This window comes from Osmerus mordax, chromosome 16 (assembly GCF_038355195.1).
Source record: "Osmerus mordax isolate fOsmMor3 chromosome 16, fOsmMor3.pri, whole genome shotgun sequence".
Taxonomy (NCBI): Eukaryota; Metazoa; Chordata; class Actinopteri; order Osmeriformes; family Osmeridae; genus Osmerus; species Osmerus mordax.
Window position 1 is genome coordinate 518774 of NC_090065.1, and position 21779 is coordinate 540552.

At 50.9% G+C, this 21779-nt stretch overlaps 2 protein-coding genes and 1 long non-coding RNA gene across 4 annotated transcripts; 2 read left to right on the plus strand and 1 right to left on the minus strand.

Annotated features, from left to right (window-relative positions):
* Positions 1–1209: 1209 nt before the first annotated feature.
* On the minus strand, positions 1210–7925 carry ppm1la (protein phosphatase, Mg2+/Mn2+ dependent, 1La). 2 transcript variants are annotated; one of them, XM_067253874.1, is made up of 5 exons: positions 7891–7925; positions 6819–7152; positions 4052–4217; positions 3377–3538; positions 1210–3032 (listed from the first exon to the last, which is right to left on the minus strand). In XM_067253874.1, exons 2-5 carry the CDS (start codon positions 7044–7046, stop codon positions 2665–2667), a joined length of 924 nt encoding a protein of 307 aa, XP_067109975.1. In that variant the 5' UTR covers positions 7047–7152; positions 7891–7925; the 3' UTR covers positions 1210–2664. The 2 variants fall into 2 exon arrangements, with proteins under 2 accessions (XP_067109975.1, XP_067109974.1); XM_067253873.1 differs by lacking the exon at positions 7891–7925 and having other exon boundaries at positions 6819–7688.
* A 2513-nt stretch (positions 7926–10438) lies between these two features.
* Positions 10439–12560, plus strand: otol1a (otolin 1a). The gene is made up of 4 exons (XM_067253049.1): positions 10439–10898; positions 11207–11296; positions 11389–11442; positions 11559–12560. Exons 1-4 carry the CDS (start codon positions 10439–10441, stop codon positions 12443–12445), a joined length of 1491 nt encoding a protein of 496 aa, XP_067109150.1. The 3' UTR covers positions 12446–12560.
* A 1501-nt stretch (positions 12561–14061) lies between these two features.
* On the plus strand, positions 14062–15742 carry LOC136958925 (uncharacterized). The gene is made up of 3 exons (XR_010878713.1): positions 14062–14193; positions 14362–14424; positions 14579–15742. It is a non-coding gene; the product is annotated as an uncharacterized lncRNA (long non-coding RNA).
* The last annotated feature ends 6037 nt before the right edge of the window (positions 15743–21779 follow it).

A 21779-nucleotide genomic window follows, 5' to 3' on the forward strand; every position in this document is an offset into this window, starting at 1 on the left:
GATTGAACCTCTGCCACCTCTTAAATGTCAGTGTGGCACCACACCAAGGCTCGTATCTCCCATCTCTCTCTCTCCCTCTCCAAGGCTCGTGTCTCCCAGCAGTGACACCATATCTGTAAGGACGCACCCCGCCGCTCGCATGTTAAACACCACGTAAAGATGCGCGTCCAACGGGAGGACCGACTCGTGAAGATTTTGTTTTTGAAATGGACATCATGTTATCCTCTTTCAGGATCTGGTCCACGTCTCCCTCGGTTTCATCCAGACTCCTCCGGTCGGGTCGTCCATCACGTAAACCAGCCCGGTAGTCTCCCGGCGGCTGTGGTGCCACGAGTTGGGTCTCCTCCTCTCCTGCGGCCGGCCGCTGCCGTGCGGGGCAACTGCCGGATTCATCATGTCCTGAAAGCGGAGAGTTTCGGCGGGTGTCGAGTATTTGCTTATCTTTTGATACATTGAGTTGCGTTTTTCAGGTTCTCCAAAGTGCTGGAAGAAAACCCGCGTTTCCACGGTTGACTTGGAGGCGCGTTGTCCCATAGTTTACGGTAGAGGCGGAAACTGATCTCTGGCAGACAGTCTGAAGTCTACTTTGTCCCTCAATAACTCTGTAACTAACTGTTTGGGATTGAAATTAGGACCTGTTTGGCACTTGCGCTGATGGAGCCGAATGCGTTAACGGTTTATTTTATAGGACTCACTCCCGTCGATAATAAGGCGCGTCTTCCTGTAAATCTGCGTAAAGTGACTCACCGGTGTTTGTGGTAAACCCGTCTGAATGTTACCGACCAGCGCTCTGGCAGGGGCACATATGATATTTACAATGTTCGTGCGCTATTCTGAGGCGTTTCACCTGACACCAACCGTCAGCAATGACTTAGCACCCTCGAGCACCTTATTGCCGCCTATCTCCGCGCTGCTAGCGGCGATGTTCAATGGTCCATGCGCCGGTGTTCGGTTACTATGTGAGACACCGGAGTCATGGTACAGAAGAACCATTTGTGACCCCGGTTCAGGAATCCCACATGCTCAAACGTCATGGGGCTCTTTCACGCTGTGACCTCAGCGCACCCGTCGCGTTTATTGTGGCCCCGAAAACAATATTGGCTTGGAGTGACGACACACTGACAACAGGAAGACCATAAATGTAGGCCGTCAGTATGTACAGTATTTCACTGTCGACTCAAAATATCAACAAGCTACACTTACAAAGTACAAAGTGGTTTAAAGTTTTATTTTTTAACACTGACCCCTTGCATTCAACAAAACCTTACATTTTCAGTTTGGCAGAGTAGTGACTTATTAATCGTCGAGCAGTGATATGGTACATACATGTATCATCCTAATGACAGTGCAGGATACATGATTGACAGCTAATACAGACTGAATATTGTTAGTTTAGGCAACACAACAACAACCTCACATTTTATAACTCAAACTAATAAATAAGGCAAACAAGGTTCACACTTAAAATGTAAAGAACGTATATTTTCCTTCCCATCAGTGTTGGAGCAGTTGGCCCAGATTAAGGACGACTCTGGAGGAGTTACAGGAAGAGCAGAAAAGAAGCACTAGTTTGTCAAGCTCAGATCCCCATCCGCTTAGATCTTATTGGTTATCCCGCAACAGGAAACAAGGTCTCAGCCAATAGCATTCCTGATCTGTCAGCGGTTGACATGTAGCCTTCCAGTCAGAAGTGAGGATGTGTGCAAGAGGCTGACAAACTCCTCCGACACCACATGCATGGTACAGACAGCTCTCATCCAGATGTCATCCACACGGACGAGCTACGTAGATCTCATCCACATAGATAAGCTACATAGGGGTGCTCTACAGGCAGGCTTCAGGGTGCAGATCTAGAGTCTGTGGATCTATGAGTTCCAGGCAGGAGGCATTCAGGCAGGAGGAGATCTGGTCCCAGAGACAGGAGGTTCTGGGTTCTAACAAACAGGATGGTCTGGGTTCTAACAGACAGAAGATTGTGGGTTCTAAGATACAGGCGATTGTGGGTTCCAACAGATAGAGACAGCAGGTTGTGGGTTCTAACACCATCTCTAGGTCTGGTCTAAGACAGAGGGTTCTAGGTTCTACCTCCAACCCCTAATGGGTTGATCATGTTTGCTGTCAACAACAGGCTGACATAGCATTTAGCAAAAGTAAAAAGTATTTAAAAGTGCATTTAAATGTTTAATCAGGACAGTCTCTGGATCAGCAGTGTGTGTGTGTGATGTGTGTCTGTGTGTATGTGGTGCGTGTTTGTGGTATGTGGCCAACCAAAAATCACAGTCCTACGTGCTGAAGAGCTGGTCTCTGTTTGAGTCTCTTTAGAATGGGGGTGTGTGTATGTATTAATGTATGTGTGTGTGAACGGAATTTGTATTATGTGTGTGTTTGTCTATGTCTGTGTATATGGGTGTGTGTATGTGTGGCTATGTGTGTATGTGTGTATATCTGTGTATGTGTGTGTGTAGATACATGTTTTCAGCATGCCTGTGAGCATGCTAATTATTATAAGTTATTAACTGAGTACAAGGACGACCCCTCCAGCCATCGCCTCTACAATCACACCCCACGTCCACACAACCAATCAAACCAGCATACACCGGCCGTCCCTGCCCTTCAATTGGCCGCCTGAGACAGGAAGTAGACGAGCAACCCCGGGGCGCCTAATCACTCTGCGGTCTTGCTCCTGCCCGCGGCGGAGGAGGAAGCGGAGCTTTTGAACTTGACGACCATGACGGTGATGTTGTCAGGGCAACCGCGGTAGAAGGACTGCAGCACGATGCTCTTGGCGCCGAAGTGCGGCTCGTTCAGACGCTCGCGGACGAAGCGGACGGCCTCCTCGTTGCTGAAGGCGTCCCACAGCCCGTCAGACGCCAGGATCATGAACTCTGGCTGCAACTTGTCCAGGTCGAAGGTCATGATGTCGGGGTCAGGGATCACCACGTTCAGGTTCTTCAGGGGGTAGTCGCCAAGGGAACGGGACATGGCCAGGATGCCCTGCACGCGCCAGGAGCCGTTGAAGCTGATGAAGCCCCCTGGTGGTGGGAGAGGGAACAGCAGGACGGTCAGAATCACTGGCATTATCATAACATTGATAACACATTTAGCAGAGTAGTGGTGTAGACTCCTCCCCCTCCCTCACCTGCTCTCTAGACTCCTCCCCCTCCCTCACCTGCCACCTAGACTCCCCCCCCTCACCTGCGCTCTAGACTCCTCTCTAGACTCCTCCCCCTCCCTCACCTGCCCACTAGACTCCCCCCCCTCATCTGCTCTCTAGACTCCTCTCTAGACTCCTCCCCCTCCCTCACCTGCTCTCTAGACTCCTCTCTAGACTCCTCCCCCTCCCTCACCTGCTCTCTAGACTCCTCCCCTCCCTCACCTGCTCTCTTGATCCTCTTGCGCTCCTTCAGCTGGTAGGGCTTGTGGTCATGTGACAGGGCCACAGCGTTCCCATCCTTGTCACACAGCACGCCGCGAGAGTCGCCCACGTTGGCCACTGTCAGCTCCCGGTCCGAGAGGAGCGCCACCAGGCAGGTGGTCCCTGTGGAGGGAGAGGGGGAGGGGGAAAGTCTGCAGATGTAATGGATGTAATCATATGTACCAAGATTATATCTGTCTGGGAGGAGAGAGTAGAGCCAGGCAGGCATCTTGTACCTGAAGGGGTTTGGGGGGGTTGTTAAGCAGACATGTAAATATACATTTTAGAAAGAGAGGGAGAGAGAGAGAAACAGAGGGAAGGTATGGAAGCAAATCAGTGACATAATGTAGGCATTGAAATAGATCAAAATTCAGACTGATCAAATTCGACCTTGAATATTTGGATCTGATTTTGGTGAATTCAAAACCAACAAATTCGGTGGTGTTTAAATTGCAATATTAAGTATTCAATGCCTTTTTTAAATTCAAAACATTATGTCATTGATTTGCTTCCATAGGAGGGAGAAAGGGAGATAGACATGGATAAAGAGGGAGAGAGGAGAGAAAGGGAGATAGACATGGATAAAGAGGGAGAGAGGAGAGAAAGAGGGAGAGGTGGCTCCCTGCCCCTACTCACCTGCTTCGTCGTGATTGGCCGACAGCTTCTCCACCATCTCCCTATCGACGGACAGGATGCGGTGCTCCAGGAGACTGGGGTAGTTGTCACGGCGACCCCTCTCCTGGGAGAGCAGGTGCTGCTTCAGGGCCTCTGGGAGGTGAGCCTTCACATAGTCTGCTGCTGCCTGGGGGAGGAGGGGGAGAGACAGAGGGAGAGAGAAGGTGAGGTGAGCCTTCACATAGTCTGCTGCTGCCTGGGGGAGGAGGGGGAGAGACAGGGGGAGAGAGAAGGTGAGGTGAGCCTTCACATAGTCTGCTGCTGCCTGGGGGAGGAGGGGGAGAGACAGAGGGAGAGAGAAGGTGAGGTGAGCCTTCACATAGTCTGCTGCTGCCTGGGGGAGGAGGGGGAGAGACAGGGGGAGAGAGAAGGTGAGGTGAGCCTTCACATAGTCTGCTGCTGCCTGGGGGAGGAGGGGGAGAGACAGGGGGAGAGAGAAGGTGAGGTCTGCCTGGGGGAGGAGGGGGAGAGAGAGAACAGGGATGGGGGTACAGGCCAGCCATGTGGTCTAAACTGAATTATTCAACTAGCTGCTACTTCTACAGTCATCATCCCTCCTTCCCTCCTCCTCCTTCCTCCTCCTCCTTCCCTCTTCCTCCTCTCACATCAACACCCTGACACTTTCTGCTTCTCCACTCAGAATCAGAATTCTGTTTATTCGCCATGTATGTTATACAAACACGGAATTTACTGTGGCAGGGAGGTGCAAAACACTAAACATATACGAATCTTAAATTAAGTAAAGTACAAAAGTTTAACTATTTCTAAGCACTAAACAATCTAAGAATACAACAATTTAAATATAAAATAAAATATATATAAAAATAGAATAGAATGAGCAGCGTGAGTAGTCAACATAGTGCACTCTCCAACTACACTACTTCACTGGGTCAAACACACACGGATGGTGGGATCTGCAGGGTTAGAATGCTGGAATGACCACATTAGGATTGAGTGATTGGTCAGTGTTCTAGATCTGAGTTAGTGGTCAGTGTTGTGCCAGGACTGACTGGAGGAGGAGGAGAGGTGATCCCTGCCAGGACTGACTGGAGGAGGAGGAGGAGGAGGAGAGGTGATCCCTGCCAGGACTGACTGGAGGAGGAGGAGAGCTGATCCCTGCCAGGACTGACTGGAGGAGGAGGAGAGCTGATCCCTGCCAGGACTGACTTGAGGAGGAGGAGGAGAGGTGATCCCTGCCAGGACTGACTGGAGGAGGAGAGGTGATCCCTGCCAGGACTGACTGGAGGAGGAGGAGGAGAGGTGATCCCTGCCAGGACTGACTGGAGGAGGAGGAGAGAGGTGATCCCTGCCAGGACTGACTGGAGGAGGAAGAGGAGGAGAGGTGATCCCTGCCAGGACTGACTGGAGGAGGAGGAGAGCTGATCCCTGCCAGGACTGACTGGAGGAGGAGGAGAGCTGATCCCTGCCAGGACTGACTGGAGGAGGAGGAGGAGAGGTTTTCCCTGCCAGGACTGACTGGAGGAGGAGGAGGAGGAGAGGTTTTCCCTGCCAGGACTGACTGGAGGAGGAGGAGTAGAGCTGATCCCTGCCAGGACTGACTGGAGGAGGAGGAGGAGAGGTTTTCCCTGCCAGGACTGACTGGAGGAGGAGGAGGAGAGGTTTTCCCTGCCAGGACTGACTGGAGGAAACAAGGCTGAGAGACCAGAGCAGGAGAACCTTCCTGAACCTGCAACACTGATCCCCCTGTTCACACTGGGCAGCAACCACAACCACATCCACAACCACACACAGACACACACGATCACACACACCCAGACACAGATGAGAGGTGGAGTGGTCTAAGAGAGGGATTGACACAGAGCTGACAGGAAGGTTCAATATTTAATCAGGACACAGGAATAGACTGTCCAGATTAGGACTTGTATCAACAAGCCTGTACCTACCTACCTACATATCTTTAGTGAGACTCTTTCTACCCATCTCTTCCTCCCTCCCTCCATCTCTCTCTCTCTACCCCTCCATCTCTTCCTCCCTCCCTCCCTCCATCTCTCTCTCTACCCTTCCATCTATTCCTCCCTCCCTCCATCTCTCTACCCCTCCATCTATTCCTCCCTCCCTCCATCTCTCTCTCTACCCCTCCATCTCCTTGTGTGTGAGGGTGTGAGACAGATGGTTTCACTGACATTTGGCCTGGTGCACCTTGGGAATTCCCAGACCCCAGAGAGAGAGAGAAAAAGGCAGAGAGAGAGAGAGGGAGAGAAGGAACAGAGGGAGAGAGACGGAGAGAGGGGGAGAGAACAGACCCAACTATTCACATGTGTAGAAAACAAAGCCTGTAGCAAGATCCTTTGTTTGGACAAAGGATCCCCCCCACACACACACACAAACACTTACACACACACACACACACACACACACACACACACACACACACACACACACACACACACACACACACACACACACACACACACACACACACAGAGCACTGCAGCATGCTGTTACTCGTGTGTAGAGCAACATCACACAACAGCGCTAGTTTCCTACATTCCTAGTAGGGATGGTATAACGAGGAGAGAGGATGGCTATAGCTCAGTGACAGCGCACGAGACTGCATATCGAGAGCTCGCAGCTTCTACCATACTCGTTAAAAAAATCTGCTGAATGAAACCACATTATTATTCCACATTGGTTTGTTGACATCGCCTAGCGTTCTGTTTCGCATGACTGACAACCCCCCCACACACACACACCCTTTCAATCTCACCTCGCCGCCGTGCCCGTCGAATATCCCAAATATAGACGGGTGGCTTTTATTGGCGATGTCGGTCAGCACCTCAAAGCGGTCCTCCATGTGGTCCCTCCGGCCCTGGATGGAGTACACAGCCACGTTGTTGTTCTTAAATTGCCATGTCTTCGAGAACTCTGCGTCCAGCACGCGGATGCCAGCCAGACGCTCGTTCTGCATGATCTCCGCCACCTTCCCTTTCACCATCTTCACGGCATCGCGGCTGGACTTGACGATGGTCCGCACCTCATCGGTGTGGAAGAAGTAGCTCCACAGCGCCAGACTGATGCAGAGCAGGAACAACGTTTCAGGCCTGAGGAGGAAATAACGCATAATCCGACCCAACAGAGACAACAGCGTCATGGTGTCTCCTACCATCACATTCGGTAGCCTATCCCTGAAGACGGCTCGTTTCCTTCACGGACGCTCGCTTCATTCATTCAACGGGAACGCAAAAACGGAAATGCAATAATGGAAATGTTTCGGAAGGGTCGCGCAGAACTGCGGTAGGGAGGGTCTCGAATGGCGAGGCAACGGGCAGAGTAGGCCCCGGGGAGACACCCCCACTCAGGCGCAACAACAGGACGCGACAACGAGGAGCGCAGGACAATAGCGGCAGACCCCGTCACCGACTTGGCCAGCTATTGTGAGAAGCACGAGCGAACAGCTGCAGAGCGAGGACCTAGCGTCGAGCCTCCCGTTACCCATCGTAGATCACGCGAATATGGGTTAGACCCACCCAGAATGAGACTGGGAGGTTTCACCCTGGGCTACTCGGCTGTGTTTTGGTGGCCTCGTTTCTTCTGCGAGAAATATGCCTATTCAGCCCCGGAGCACCCGCATCAACAACATTCTTCACATACACCCCCGCTACCGTGTCTTCTGCTCGCGGACAGACTGTTTGCGCAGCTGCAGAAGATTCCTATGACAGGTCGTGTTATAGCGTGAGAGCGGGCTGTTGTCGTGTCTGTCTTCCAACCTGCCATATCAAACAACCTGATACACACGACTAAATAAACACATAATTTTAATACAAATATGCAGAAGTTACTGTTGTTGGTTTATTCCGTCCGCGCTGTTGTACGACAGTCCAGAATGCCGTATTGCTTTTCACCGGATCGAGGTCTTGCTGACACACACAGACACACATGCAGTATAGCCCACCAATGCACAAATGCCTACACAATCAAAAAAAACGTAGAAACGATGCGCACCCCCCCACCCCACCCCACCCCCAACCCCCACCCACCAATGCAATACAAAGTCGGCTGCTGAAGTGATCACAGATTATCAGAGATGGTACAATACAACATCCTTCACTCAAGTAGAAATACAGATACTCATGTTTAAAAAGACGGGTGAAAGTTGAAGTATTGACTACACTTTTTCACTCAAGTTAAAGTAAATAAGTATGTGCTCTGACATATACTGAAAAGTAGCCATTACTACTACCTGTTAGACCTCACATCATATTAGCACATCAATACAAAAATGCACTGTATAGACATTCGCCAGGAATCCTTTTTGACAATTTCGAACATCTCCCTCAAATACGACCATGGGTGATGAGGAATGTCTCTATTCTCAGTCATGGAGACATCGCTACTCCCTTTGTTTCATTCATAACATACATTTTTTAGGAGAGGAGAGAAGCCTAAAACAAATTAGATTAAAGCAGAACAGAGTACAATACAGTAGTATTTACAGTACAATACAGTACAGTAGAGTATAGTACAGTCCTCATCAAGTACTCATCAATGATGAAAACGTTTTAGTAAAAAAAAAAAAAAACAACCTTTTGAAACGTAATATTTTTTAGTTTTCAACCTTAAAACTGTTTTTGTGGAACTTTTTGTGTACTTTTAATTTCCTTTTTGTTTGTACTTTCCCCCTCTCCCCTCTCACCATGTTACACTACCATGTGTCTCCCCTCTCACCATGTTACACTACCATGTACCACCCCCCTCTCCGGTGTTGCTTTCCTCGTCTCCCACCCCTCTGGCCAGGAGGCAGCAGCAGAGGGAGTTCAAACCCAGTGCCCACCTCCCCGGAGAACATCCTGCCTTTCCACCCAGGGGGGGGCGCTGTAGGTCAGGGGTGGAGGGTTTCATGCAGGCAGCAGGATTAAGAAGGGGGAGACCAGATCCTGTTGCTGCCTACGCTAATACCCCCTGCTAACTGGGTTACTGCCTTAATACCCCCTGCTAACTGGGTTACTGCCCTAATACCCCCTGCTAACTGGATTACTGCCCTAATACCCCCTGCTAACTGGGTTACTGCCTTAATACCCCCTGCTAACTGGGTTACTGCCCTAATACCCCCTGCTAACTGGGTTACTGCCTTAATACCCCCTGCTAACTGGGTTACTGCCCTAATACCCCCTGCTAACTGGGTTACTGCCTTAATACCCCCTGCTAACTGGGTTACTGCCCTAATACCCCCTGCTAACTGGGTTACTGCCCTAATACCCCCTGCTAACTGGGTTACTGCCCTAATACCCCCTGCTAACTGGGTTACTGCCCTAATACCCCCTGCTAACTGGGTTACTGCCTTAATACCCCCTGCTAACTGGGTAACTGCCTTAATACCCCCTGCTAACTGGGTTACTGCCCTAATACCCCCTGCTAACTGGGTTACTGCCTTAATACCCCCTGCTAACTGGGTTACTGCCCTAATACCCCCTGCTAACTGGGTTACTGCCCTAATACCCCCTGCTAACTGGGTTACTGCATACCCTAACAACAACCCTAACAACAACACCCTTTATCTCTCCTAGTACTATGGTAGTCCTAGCACCCTTTATTACTCCTTGTACTATGGTAGTCCTAGCACCATAGAGGTAGTGATGTGGTAGTGAGGATGTTATTACATCAGCGACCTGTGTTCCTCCCAGCCACCAGGGAGCAGCAATGAGATGGCCTCTCTGGTTCCTGAGACGGACCTCTGCTTTGAGGCTCTGCCAGCTGGTGGGGACCTCAGCAGGTGTGTGTGTGTATCTGTGTGTATATAGGTGTGTGTGTATATAGGTATGTGTGTGTGTGTGTGCATGTGTGTGTCCCTGTGGTCCTGGCCAGCTGGTATCCAGTAACTCAAGGCCGGTTCCCCGTGTTCCTGCCGTCCTTCAGGCTCCGCCCCCAAGCTCAGGCTCCTCCCCCGGGGCCAGATCTGACATGCCGCCGCCCGCCGGAGGCATGGCGGAGGTCACCTGGGGCCATATAAAAGCCGGGATTGGTTGTAGGGACAGCAGCAGGAAGGAACCAGCTCCACTTGAAGGTAGGCTGCTAGACAAGGAGCTCTGATGATAGTCATCTCTTCTTCATCTGTAACCTGTCTCTGTTTCTCTCTCTCTCTTCTCTCTCTCTCTCTCTCTCTCTCTCTCTCTCTCTCTCTCTCTCTCTCTCTCTCTCTCTCTCTCTCTCTCTCTCTCGCTCTCTCTCTGCCTCTCTCTCTGTCTCTCTCTCCCTCTCTCTCTTTCTCTCTCTCCCTCTCTTCCCCTCTCCTTCGCGTGTACCTTACACCCTCGCTGAGCATTCACCCCGTCTTACTCCCTCTCCCCACCTCCCCCTCTCAGATAACCCTTGCACGCCCACGCCGCAGACATGCTGTGTCTCCGTCTGTTTGCCATGGTGATGACCCTGCTCGTGGCGACCCTACTGGTGTCCCAGGCAACCGGCGCCCGAACCACACGCTGGCCCAAACCGCCGAGCACTAAGAACCCCCCCCGGGGAGGAGGGGGGAGAGACGGCCCCCCTGGTCGTCTGGGCTCCAGACAGACCACCACCACACCGGCCCCCTCCAGCAGCGCGGCCACAGACGACACCACCATGGACGCGCTGCTGGAGGCCTCGTCCCCCTCCCCCTCCGACAGCTCCACCTACCCAGACTCCTACACCACAGAGCTGCACACGGATGCCGCAGCGCCCCCCGGGGCTGGCCTGGGGAACTACACCCTGGACTACAACGAGTGCTTCTTTAACTTCTGCGAGTGCTGCCCCCCTGAGAAGGGCCCCGTAGGGGAGAGGGGGCCGGCGGGGCTGACCGGGGACCGGGGCCCCCCAGGTAGAAGCAGGAACATCCCATAATAATAAGCTGTGTGTGTGTGTGTTCAGTGTGTGTAACAATCAACAACCTGAATGTTGGTGGATTCACGTTATGTTTCCTCAGAGACTGAGATCTCCTGTTTCTCCTCTACTCCTCCTCCTCCTCTCCCTTTCTCTCCTCTTCTACTCCTCCTCTCTTGTTCACTCAATGTTCTCCTCCTCCTCTCCATCTCTCCTCCTCCCTCATTCACTTCATCTCCCTCCCTCTCTTCTCTTCCTCTCTCATCCCCCTCCCCCCTCTCCTCCCCCTCCTTCCTCTGTGTGCAGGTGTTCCGGGGGAGAGGGGGGAGAGGGGGGAGGCAGGGCTGAGAGGTCCTCCTGGACTGGCAGGTGCCAATGGACTGAATGGAGACAAAGGTAGAGGCTCACCCCCCTAACCTCCCTCCCTCCCCCCTCACTTTCACCCCCCTAACCTCCCTCCTCCTCTCTCCTCCTCTCTCCTCCTTCAGGAGACAAAGGAGACCTGGGACCCTCAGGAGCCCCAGGGAGGCCCGGAGACAGAGGTGAGGAGGAGGAGGGAGGGATGTAGTGATGAAGGATTAATAGAGGCATAGAGGGAATGATTGGAAGAGAGGGATGGAGGCCTGAATGGAGGATTGAGAGGTTTGTCTCCCCCCAGGTGAGCTGGGTCTGAGGGGAGAGAAAGGTGAGGCGGGCCCTGTCGGTGCCAGGGGCCACCCTGGGGAGAGGGGAGACCCAGGGCTGAACGGGACCAGAGGGGACCTGGGCAGGGACGGGCCTCCGGGCCCCCAGGGGCCCCCGGGCATCAAGGGGCAAAAGGGGGAGAAGGGGGAGATGGGGGAGTGCTCCACGCTGGAAAAGGGGGAGAAGGGGGAGACAGGGTTGCCCGGCCGACCAGGGCTGAACGGAGAACTGGGGCCTCCAGGGGCGAACGGGACCAACGGCCCCAGAGGGCCCCCAGGGGAGAGGGGGGAGGTGGGGGCCCCAGGGCCCAAGGGGGAGGCAGGGGGCAGGGGACCTTCCGGGCCCCAAGGGGGGAGAGGCATGCCTGGGCAGAAGGGGGATAAGGGCCCCAAAGGTGTCCGGGGCCCCAAGGGCCCTAAGGGCCCTAAGGGAGTAAGCGCGGAGCAGATCCGCTCTGCCTTCAGCGTGGGGCTGTTCCCCAGCAAGTCCTTCCCCCCTCCGGGGCTCCCGGTCAAGTTCGACAAGGTTTTCTACAACGAGGAGGGCCACTGGGACCCGACACTCAGCAAGTTCAACGTGAGCCACTCCGGCGTCTACGTGTTCACCTACCACATCACGGTGAGGAACCGGCCGCTGCGCGCCGCCCTGGTGGTGAACGGGGCTCGGAAGCTGCGGACGCGGGACTCTCTGTATGGCCAGGACATCGACCAGGCGTCCAACCTGGTGCTGCTGCGGCTGGCCCCGGGGGACCAGGTGTGGCTGGAGACTCTCAGGGACTGGAACGGGGTCTACTCCAGCAGCGAGGACGACAGCACCTTCTCTGGGTTCCTGCTCTACGCCGACCGCCAAGCCCTCACCTGACCCCACCATTCACCCCGGATTGACCTTCTTTAACCCTTGACCTCTGAACTGCTCTGCTCACGCTTCACGCTTCACGCTTCACGCTTCACGCTTCGCGCTTCACGCTTCATGCCTCCCGCTTTATAATAACGCAATAAACAACTTCTAATGCTTGAAGTGAGTCTGAGTGTTATTATGTCTGTATGAAACTGCAGTAGAAGGACTGGTGAATCTGTCCAGATGCACTTAGGTGTCGTGGCGTCAACTCACCACTAGAGGGAGCGCCATGGTCAGCAGAAGAAAGCTGTTGAGACACACAATCAGTATCAGTATCAGAATCAAGTTTAATCGCAAAGTAAGTTCACACAAACAAGGAATTGACTATGGTGGACAGATGCATACAGTAAAAATATAAGAATCTTAAAAATCTTAAATCAAGTGTGCAGTTTTTTTACTGCACATATATGCTGCATGCGACATGGTGCATGCGACATGGTGCATGCGACATGGTGCATGTAGCAAGTACAGCAGAAGATCAAGGACCAGAAGGTTCAGAAACATTATCCAGGAATGGTCAGAGTGTAATATAGAGTCTAAATGTAATATACATCTTAGCTTCCAGACACAGTTTAATATACATCTTAGCTACCAGACACAGTGCAACCATTTTTATATTTATATCTCAACTACTGTGCAACAATAACAGGGTGGGATTAAGGCAGAGGATGTTTGTGTGAGCATGAATAGTGAAACTTGACATCTTAACCATTTAGAAGAAACTTTCATCCAACACACCTAGACACACACACACACACAATGCAGACATACACACACCAAAACCCTTTGTTGTTGCTGAGACCTGACGTAGAGGAATCAAAATAGAAAAGAACTGTGTCTTCACCAGCAGAGGGCGCCATGGCTCCTCTCCAGCTTCCTGTCTGCAGCGTCAGAACATGATGATGATGATGATGTTGATGATGATGATACTAAAATGTCAACAGCAGTAGATAGAAAGTGAAGCGTGCAGAACAGTAAGTTAGGTTAGAGTGGAGGAGAACATGTGCAGGATATTAAACGGTATGCTAGTATGGTAGTATGGTAGTACACTAGTATGGGTATTGTGCATACAAAATCTTCTTCTGGGATACTATAAATAGTAAAGTGCACAAGAACACTAAGCATGTAAAGCATGTTTCATGTTTTTACAGATTTATCAAATAACTGAGGATGTGGCCGTACATTTTTTTTCTTACTAATGAAATGTTTAGGGGACAGATTTGCTCTTTACTGTTAAGAAAAATAAATAAAAAATTATATGTAATGAAACCTACGACCCTGATAGAGAACACCACTCAAACCTGTGGAGGGTTAGGGTTAGGGTTAAACAGAATTTGTGATTCAACATTGCACCAGTAAACACGTCAGGCCCCAGAAAGTTCTGCTGGAAGATGAAACCTTATGGTGCTGGAGTAAAGAAATGAAAGTAAAAGTTGGAGTGTTCACGGAGAATGTTTAAATGAAGGGGGTGTCTCTCTATCAGGAACACCCAGACCTGAGACAGCCAATCATGAATTAACACAACTAGATGGGGAGAGGAGTATAAAAGTCCTGTCCTGAATGATCACAGCACCCTGACTACGAAATAATTGACATCCTACAAACCAAGAACTAAAAGGCTGGCAGATCTCACTGAGGACCATCTGAAGAACATGAACATCTGAACATAAAGTCTGAAAGGTGTATCTGCTGCCATGGAGAATGGAAAATCTGTAAGTGTCTCTTCTTCCTGTTCCTGGTGTTCCTGAGGGCTTTTTTGGTGACAATGGGTATCATGGTGTTATTCAGACCTACAGCAGTAACATCAGTATCAGTATCTGCATCTAGAGCTGTCTATGCTGTCTTAGTAGTCTAACTGAGGTATGTTTGTTTCGAGGAAGGCGGGCGGCGGGACCCAGGGGGCGGCTCCCCTGCTGGGTGTGGCCCCGGACCACCTGGAGGAGGTGAGACAGGAAGTAATAATCCCTTTAATGATGACATGTTGGTACGATCCTGTTGTGTAGAAGCCTCACATGATCTCTCTCTTCCTGCCACCCACACCCTCTTTCTACCCCCCCCCCTCCCCCCTCCCTCCCACTGCTGGGGTCATGTGATCAGGTGATGAATGACCAGGTGTGCTGAGGAGGAGGAGCCACAAGAACCTGCACCTGCTGAATACTTACACCTGTCGTTTACACACGGGGCACACAAACAAACATCACACAACAAGAATACAAAACTTGAAATTAATTATGAATTAGATTAGCTAAATATTTGTAATTCGTTTTACGGCTTCAGCCACATATGTGTTCCCGGTTGGCCGAAAGGGCAGGTGTAAATATCCAGCATGACCTCTGCTTATCAGCTTCCTGTCCTGAAACGATTTTCCCGGTTTTCATCTTCTACATTCCTGTCAGGTCAGTCTTAGATTGCTACTGGTGATTCTGTAACCCGGTACTACCTGTGTCAGAGCTTTTACAAACCTTCTAGAGAGCCTATAGCAGAGACAAATCTACATTAGCAGTGCAGCCTGTGTCAGAGCTTTTACAAACCTTCTAGAGAGCCTATAGCAGAGACAAATCTACGTTAGCCGTGCAGCCTGTGTGTGTATGCTGGCCCGCTGCAGCCAGCTGGATAGAAACAGTGACATCATCAGACACTCCATCTCTACTGCGATTGTGCTCTGGGGACGATTAATGCCAAGGATGAGGTGGGGTCAAAGGTCGAAGGTCGGGGCCCAGATTGAGGGGACGGAGCTTAGGAGACGTAGGAGGAGCATGGACGAGCCAATCAGCCTGTCTGGGGAGAGCCCCCCCTGCTGGACAGACAGAGACTTGTTTACAGACAGACCGGACTCTCGCCAGTCACAAGACAGACCGGGCTCTTGCCCGTCACATGACTCTCCGGCCAGCACGCCGGCCACACTCAAGCGATGTCATAGCTTGCTGCTGATTGCAGATTTTTGAAACCCAGTAACTACCACGTGATGCTGCTTGATGTGACATAACCGGACGTTACATCACAGGATGTGATGTCATGAGCCATGCAACAGAGTGGGAGAGGTAGCGCTGGACCATGCTGGAGCTGGAGGGGAGTCTGTAAAGTCTGTGTAAAGTCTGTGTTAACTTATTGTAAAGTCTCCAGAAGTGTCTGAGTAGACCGAGAGCTTCTCAAGGCAGCATCAGTCAAGGAATCCAGCCAATCGCTGATGCACTGTGTATATATAAATATCTGTATCTTATGTACTTTTGTCTTTTCTTCATAAACTGAAATTAATTCAAATGTGGGGGAGTTATTTTCATCTCAACATTTGCATATGAAAGTTCTCGTACGACAAGAAGACCTGAGGTGGGCCATGTTTGATGATGTCATTCAGATGGACCAGGTTTGATGATGTCATTTAGATTGAGTAAAGATATGTTTTTGGAGAATGTTTCATGCTTTATTGGACAGTCTTAATTTGCGTGTGACAGGAAAGGCAGGAAGAGAGAGAGGAGATGACATGCAGGACATGTGCACACATGTGTACAGAATATGTACACGTACACACACAAACACACACAAACACATGAACATAAACACACACATATTCACACTCATGCACACACAAGTATGGAATATTCAATCATACACACGTACAGACAAATGTGTGTTGGCGTCCATGATTGGAAGTGGGGGTCAGATGGCTGAATGGTTAGGAAATCGGGCTAGGAGTCAGAAGGTTGCCGGTTCGATTCCGGCTGTGTAAAATGATGTTGCGTCCTTGGGCAAGGCACTTCACCCTACTTGCCTCGGGGGGAATGTCCCTTTACTGTAAGTCGCTCTGGATAAGAGCGTCTGCTAAATGACTAAATGTAATGTATGTGTTTCAGTGTTTCAGTGATCTGTAGTTCATCAGAAAGAGAAATCTGAATCAACATGATAAACAGGAACAGAAAGTACAGAGGTATGTGTGTGAGTGAGTGAGTGAGTGTGTTTGTGAGGAACCTGTTATGTTTCTGGTCCTCTGCCAGGGACTTCCTGGGCTCTGCTGTGCGTGTGCACAGCAGTCACACACTCACAATCACACATTATATATATACACACACATCCACAAAGCACACCTTTCATGTGATTGTTGTGAGGAATGTTCGTTCTGATCAGATTGGGAGCAGAAGAGGACCTGAGTGGGACTGACTAAAGTGAGTTCTACATTAAGTGATCTGAGCTCCACAGTGCCAGACTGGGTTCCACATCAGGAGCACGTTGCTGCATGCTGTAGTGGAAACAGAGAACACAGCAATGTGCCAGCTATCTGTCTGTCTACCTGTCTGTCTGTCTACCTGTCTATTGTCTGATGGTCTGTCTGTCTGTTGTCTGCTTGTCTGTCTGTCTGTTGTCTGTCTGTCTGTCTGTCTGTCCGTCTGTCTGTCTGTCTGTTGTCTGTCTGTCTGTTTGTCTGTCTGTCTGTCTGTCTGTCTGTTGTCTGTCTGTCTGTTGTCTGTCTGTCTGTCTGTCTGTCTGTTGTCTGTTGTCTGTTGTCTGTTGTCTGTTGTCTGTTGTCTGTCTGTCTGTCTGTCTGTTGTCTGTCTGTCTGTCTGTCCATATGTCTGTTGTCTGTCTGTCCGTCTGTCTGTTGTCTGTCTGTCTGTTGTCTGTCTGTCTGTCTGTCTGTCTGTTGTCTGTCCGTCTGTCCGTCTGTCCGTCTGTCCGTCTGTCTGTTGTCTGTTGTCTGTCTGTTGTCTGTCTGTCCGTCTGTCTGTCCGTCTGTCTGTTGTCTGTCTGTTGTCTGTCTGTCTGTTGTCTGTCTGTCTGTCTGTCTGTTGTAATTTATCAGTGTCCTTAGAAAGTGTTGAAACCCCAAAGAGGTTTCCTTCCTGATAATGTTAGCTTTCCCTTCAGACAGGTGCTCAAGGAGGGACTCTCAGTCTTTTTAATCAATTGCAAGTGGTTTATTAATCTTAATACATGGTTAAACAGACAGTGGGCAATCCACATGCCCACAAGCCCACATGCCCACATGCCCACATGCCCACATGCCCACATGCCCACAAGCCCACATGCCCACAAGCCCACATGCCCACATGCCCACATGCCCACATGCCCACATGCCCACATGCCCACAAGCCCACAAGCCCACATGCCCACATGCCCACATGCCCACAAGCCCACATGCCCACAAGCCCACATGCCCACAAGCCCACAAGCCCACATGCCCACAAGCCCACAAGCCCACATGCCCACAAGCCCACATGCCCACAAGCCCACAAGCCCACAAGCCCACATGCCCACATGCCCACAAGCCCACATGCCCACAAGCCCACAAGCCCACATGCCCACAAGCCCACATGCCCACAAGCCCACAAGCCCACAAGCCCACATGCCCACAAGCCCACAAGCCCACAAGCCCACATGCCCACATGCCCACAAGCCCACATGCCCACAAGCCCACATGCCCACATGCCCACATGCCCACATGCCCACAAGCCCACAAGCCCACATGCCCACAAGCCCACATGCCCACAAGCCCACAAGCCCACAAGCCCACATGCCCACATGCCCACAAGCCCACATGCCCACAAGCCCACAAGCCCACATGCCCACAAGCCCACATGCCCACAAGCCCACAAGCCCACAAGCCCACATGCCCACAAGCCCACAAGCCCACAAGCCCACATGCCCACATGCCCACAAGCCCACATGCCCACAAGCCCACATGCCCACATGCCCACATGCCCACATGCCCACAAGCCCACAAGCCCACATGCCCACATGCCCACAAGCCCACAAGCCCACAAGCCCACATGCCCACATGCCCACAAGCCCACAAGCCCACAAGCCCACATGCCCACAAGCCCACAAGCCCACATGCCCACAAGCCCACATGCCCACATGCCCACAAGCCCACATGCCCACATGCCCACATGCCCACAAGCCCACATGCCCACAAGCCCACAAGCCCACAAGCCCACAAGCCCACATGCCCACATGCCCACAAGCCCACAAGCCCACAAGCCCACAAGCCCACATGCCCACAAGCCCACATGCCCACATGCCCACAAGCCCACATGCCCACATGCCCACATGCCCACATGCCCACATGCCCACAAGCCCACATGCCCACATGCCCACATGCCCATGGAGAGGGTAGGGTGTCAGGGCCTGCTGGCATAAAGTGCAAAGAGTCCACAGAGCACTAGACAGGATATGGTTTCAAATTCTTGTACTCGCTGTGAAATATTTTACTGTTGATTGTTTTTTCTACAGGTACACTCTTGCACTCTTGTGGGGAATTTCATGTTGTTCAATTGTAACTTGTTTAACTGCATGCTCTTATGGTTCTTCCCTTTGGCACTTGTTTGGTTTTCCACAATGTATGCTTTATGTTTTGGCTGTTTGCAATGTTTGTGGCTATCTCGTTGTTATGATCAGTGACCTATGTTCTTTTGTAAAGCTCTCTCTGGGAAGTCGCTTTGTATAAAAGCGTCTGCTAAATGCATAAATGTAAAAATGTAAATGTAAATATATCATTTATACACTTCAGAAGATCCGCCCCCACCTAAACATGTTCATAGTTTTAGGGCAGGGAGTGTTTGTTCATAGTTTTAGGGCAGGGAGTGTTCAACAAGTTAGAGAGAGAGTCCAACAACAAGTATCTGAGTGCATCTGGGTCTTTAAGGTCAGCTATGGCCTCTGGGTTATGTATGGGCAGTCATAGTTCATGTAAGGACAGTCAGACAGTTTAGCTAATAGTTTCATACAGTTTTGGCCCCAACAATAACTTACCACCTACATTACAACATGCTTTAAAGCAGCCTCCTTCTTGACTTGCTGTAAGCATCGTAACATTTCAACATGAGCACATGATCAAGAATCTCTTTCACTCTTGATGTGACAGGAAGATGGAGGAGCCTGACTCACGGCTGGCGCCCTCTGCTGGTGAAGACACACAACAGCTCCGTTCTGATTCCCAGACGCCTTTCACAGTCCTGGGCCTCGTCCGTCACTGTCCTACATGTTTTAAATGTTTCCATCTTCCAACACACCTGATTCTAATGAATGGGTAAAGAATGGGTCATTATCAAGCTAATAATGACCCATTCATTAGAATCAGGTGTGTTGGAGCAGGGAAACATGTAGACATTCAGGACAGGGAGGGACGAGGGAGCAGGGAAACATGCAGACATACAGGACAGGACAGGGAGGGACGAGGGAGCAGGGAAACATGCAGACATACAGGACAGGACAGGGAGGGACGAAGGTCAGGACGGAGAACCACTGCTCTGTGTCAAGTCACAGCAACAAACCTTGGGAGCTTTGTGTGTTTGTGTTTGTGTTGAGGAGAGCGTGTTTTAGTGTGTGTGTGCGCGTTGTAAAGAGCTTGTGTGTTATGTTTTGGTGTGTGTTGCAGAGAGAGAGAGTGTGTGTGTTTTGGTGTGTGTGTTGCAGAAAGAGAGTGTGTGAGTGAGTATTTTGATGTGTGTTTGTGTGTGTTGCAGAAAGAGTGAGTGTAAATTTTAACGTTTATTTATGTGATTTATGTCTGTCTGACATGCAGCGTGACCGTGTGTGTGTGTCTGTGTGTGTTTGTTATGTGTGTGTTTGTATGTTTATGTGTGTATGTGTGGCTGCATTAGTGTGTGTGTTTACAGGAGTGTGTGTATGCGTGTACAGAAGTGTGTGTGTGTGTATGTGTGTGTGTGTAAAGGAGTGTGTGTGTGTAAAGGAGTGTGTGTGTGTGAGTGTGAGAGAGAGTGACTGTGTTGGCAGAGCAGCAGGGTAATCTGTGAGGTGCAGCTTGTCCCTGCTGTGTGTGAGAGCTGCTGTTGTCCTGCAGCCCAGCAGATAACAGCACATTAGCATACTGAAGCTGCTGGCTGCAACAGCCTTCTCCATGTGTGCTGAGCTGATAAACACACACACACACTCCTACACACACACACACACACTCCTACACACACACACACTCCTACACACAAGCATACAATCACACATACAAACTCAAGCACACTCATTCTCACATACACAGACACTAAACAAACACACACACAGAAACAGACACATACATAAAAGTATAAAGCATGCACCCCCCCGTGCCCACCCCCTCCCTCCCTTCCTTGGTCCTCCTGTCTATCTTGGATGGGCAGCTGTCCAGTAGGTAGCTGATTGGCTGAAGGACCCTCAGTCCTGGCCAATGAGGTCACCCCGGTGGCAGCCTGCTGTTCTAGAGTACTGCAGGGGTTCTAGAACACCTGGGAGGAACCGTGGGTTCTCTTCCTCTGACTGAAGAACCGCTGGTGCTCCTGTTCCAGGGGGACTGTGTTCTGGGGGGAGAGAGGTAGGAGGGGGGAGGAGGGAGGGGGAGGAGGTAGGAGGGGGGAGGAGGGAGGGGGAGGAGGGAGGGATACTGAGACAGACCCAAACACACACTGAATTCTACTGCAAGACTGTCATTCACTAGAACTCAGCAATGGTTGTAGAAACAGGAGAGAGAGAGAGAGACAGAGAGAGAGAGAGAGAGAGAGAGAGAGAGAGAGAGAGAGAGAGAGAGAGACAGAGAGAGAGAGAGAGAGAGAGAGAGAGAGAGAGAAGAGAGAGAGAGAGAGGGGGGTGATTACTAGACTACAACTGCAGTACAGTAAAGAGAGAGGGGGGTAGAGAGAGGTAGAGAGAGAGGGGAATCTGGGGCAGGGAGCTCCCTCCACAATGGCAGGATATCCAGGTCACACAGCCCAGCTGACCTCGCACAGGAAGTGATCACCCAACAGGAGGAACTGGAAGTTGTCACACGGCTATCAGGAAGTGAGGTCCCCTGCTAGTGTGACGTGTGTGTGTGTGTTGGAAGGGTGTGTGTGTTGGGGGTGTGTGTGTGTGTTGTGGGGGGGGGTGGTCTCCAGTCTGCAGGTTGTAGGACAGACACTTCACTGCTTTCAACAGGGTTTATTTAAGTATTTCATAGAAAAGTCATTGATTGCTTTAACATTGTGAATAGATATATATCAAACAACAAACAAGGTATTATTTTTCCTCAAACAGAACATACAATTCAATGCCCCTTAGATTTATGAATACAGGGAAACCAAGGTACCAAGATGGACTTGTCTGATGGGTCAGGGATCAGGGGTCAGCTCTCTGATTTACTGATTAAGACCTGCTGGTGAGTAGTCATCAGAGAGAAAGAAGGAAGGGGGAGAGAGAGACAGAGAGACAGGGAGAAGGGGAGAGAGAGCGTGAGGGAGAGACAGAGAGAGGGAGAGAGCGTGAGGGAGATAGAGACAGAGAGAGAGGGAGAGGGGGGTGATTATTTTAGTGTACCTTACTAAACTACAACTGCAGTACA

Coding starts and splice junctions, on each gene's coding strand:
- ppm1la (XM_067253873.1), bottom strand. CDS start 7,217: ATGGTAGGAGACACCATGACGCTGTTGTCTCTGTTGGGTCGGATTATG. Junction 3,539..4,051: donor GGCCAATCACGACGAAGCAG/GTGAGTAGGGGC, acceptor CTCCCTCCACAG/GGACCACCTGCCTGGTGGCG. Junction 3,033..3,376: donor CAAGAGGATCAAGAGAGCAG/GTGAGGGAGGGG, acceptor TCCCACCACCAG/GGGGCTTCATCAGCTTCAAC.
- otol1a (XM_067253049.1), top strand. CDS start 10,439: ATGCTGTGTCTCCGTCTGTTTGCCATGGTGATGACCCTGCTCGTGGCG. Junction 11,297..11,388: donor TGGACTGAATGGAGACAAAG/GTAGAGGCTCAC, acceptor CTCCTCCTTCAG/GAGACAAAGGAGACCTGGGA. Junction 11,443..11,558: donor AGGGAGGCCCGGAGACAGAG/GTGAGGAGGAGG, acceptor GTCTCCCCCCAG/GTGAGCTGGGTCTGAGGGGA.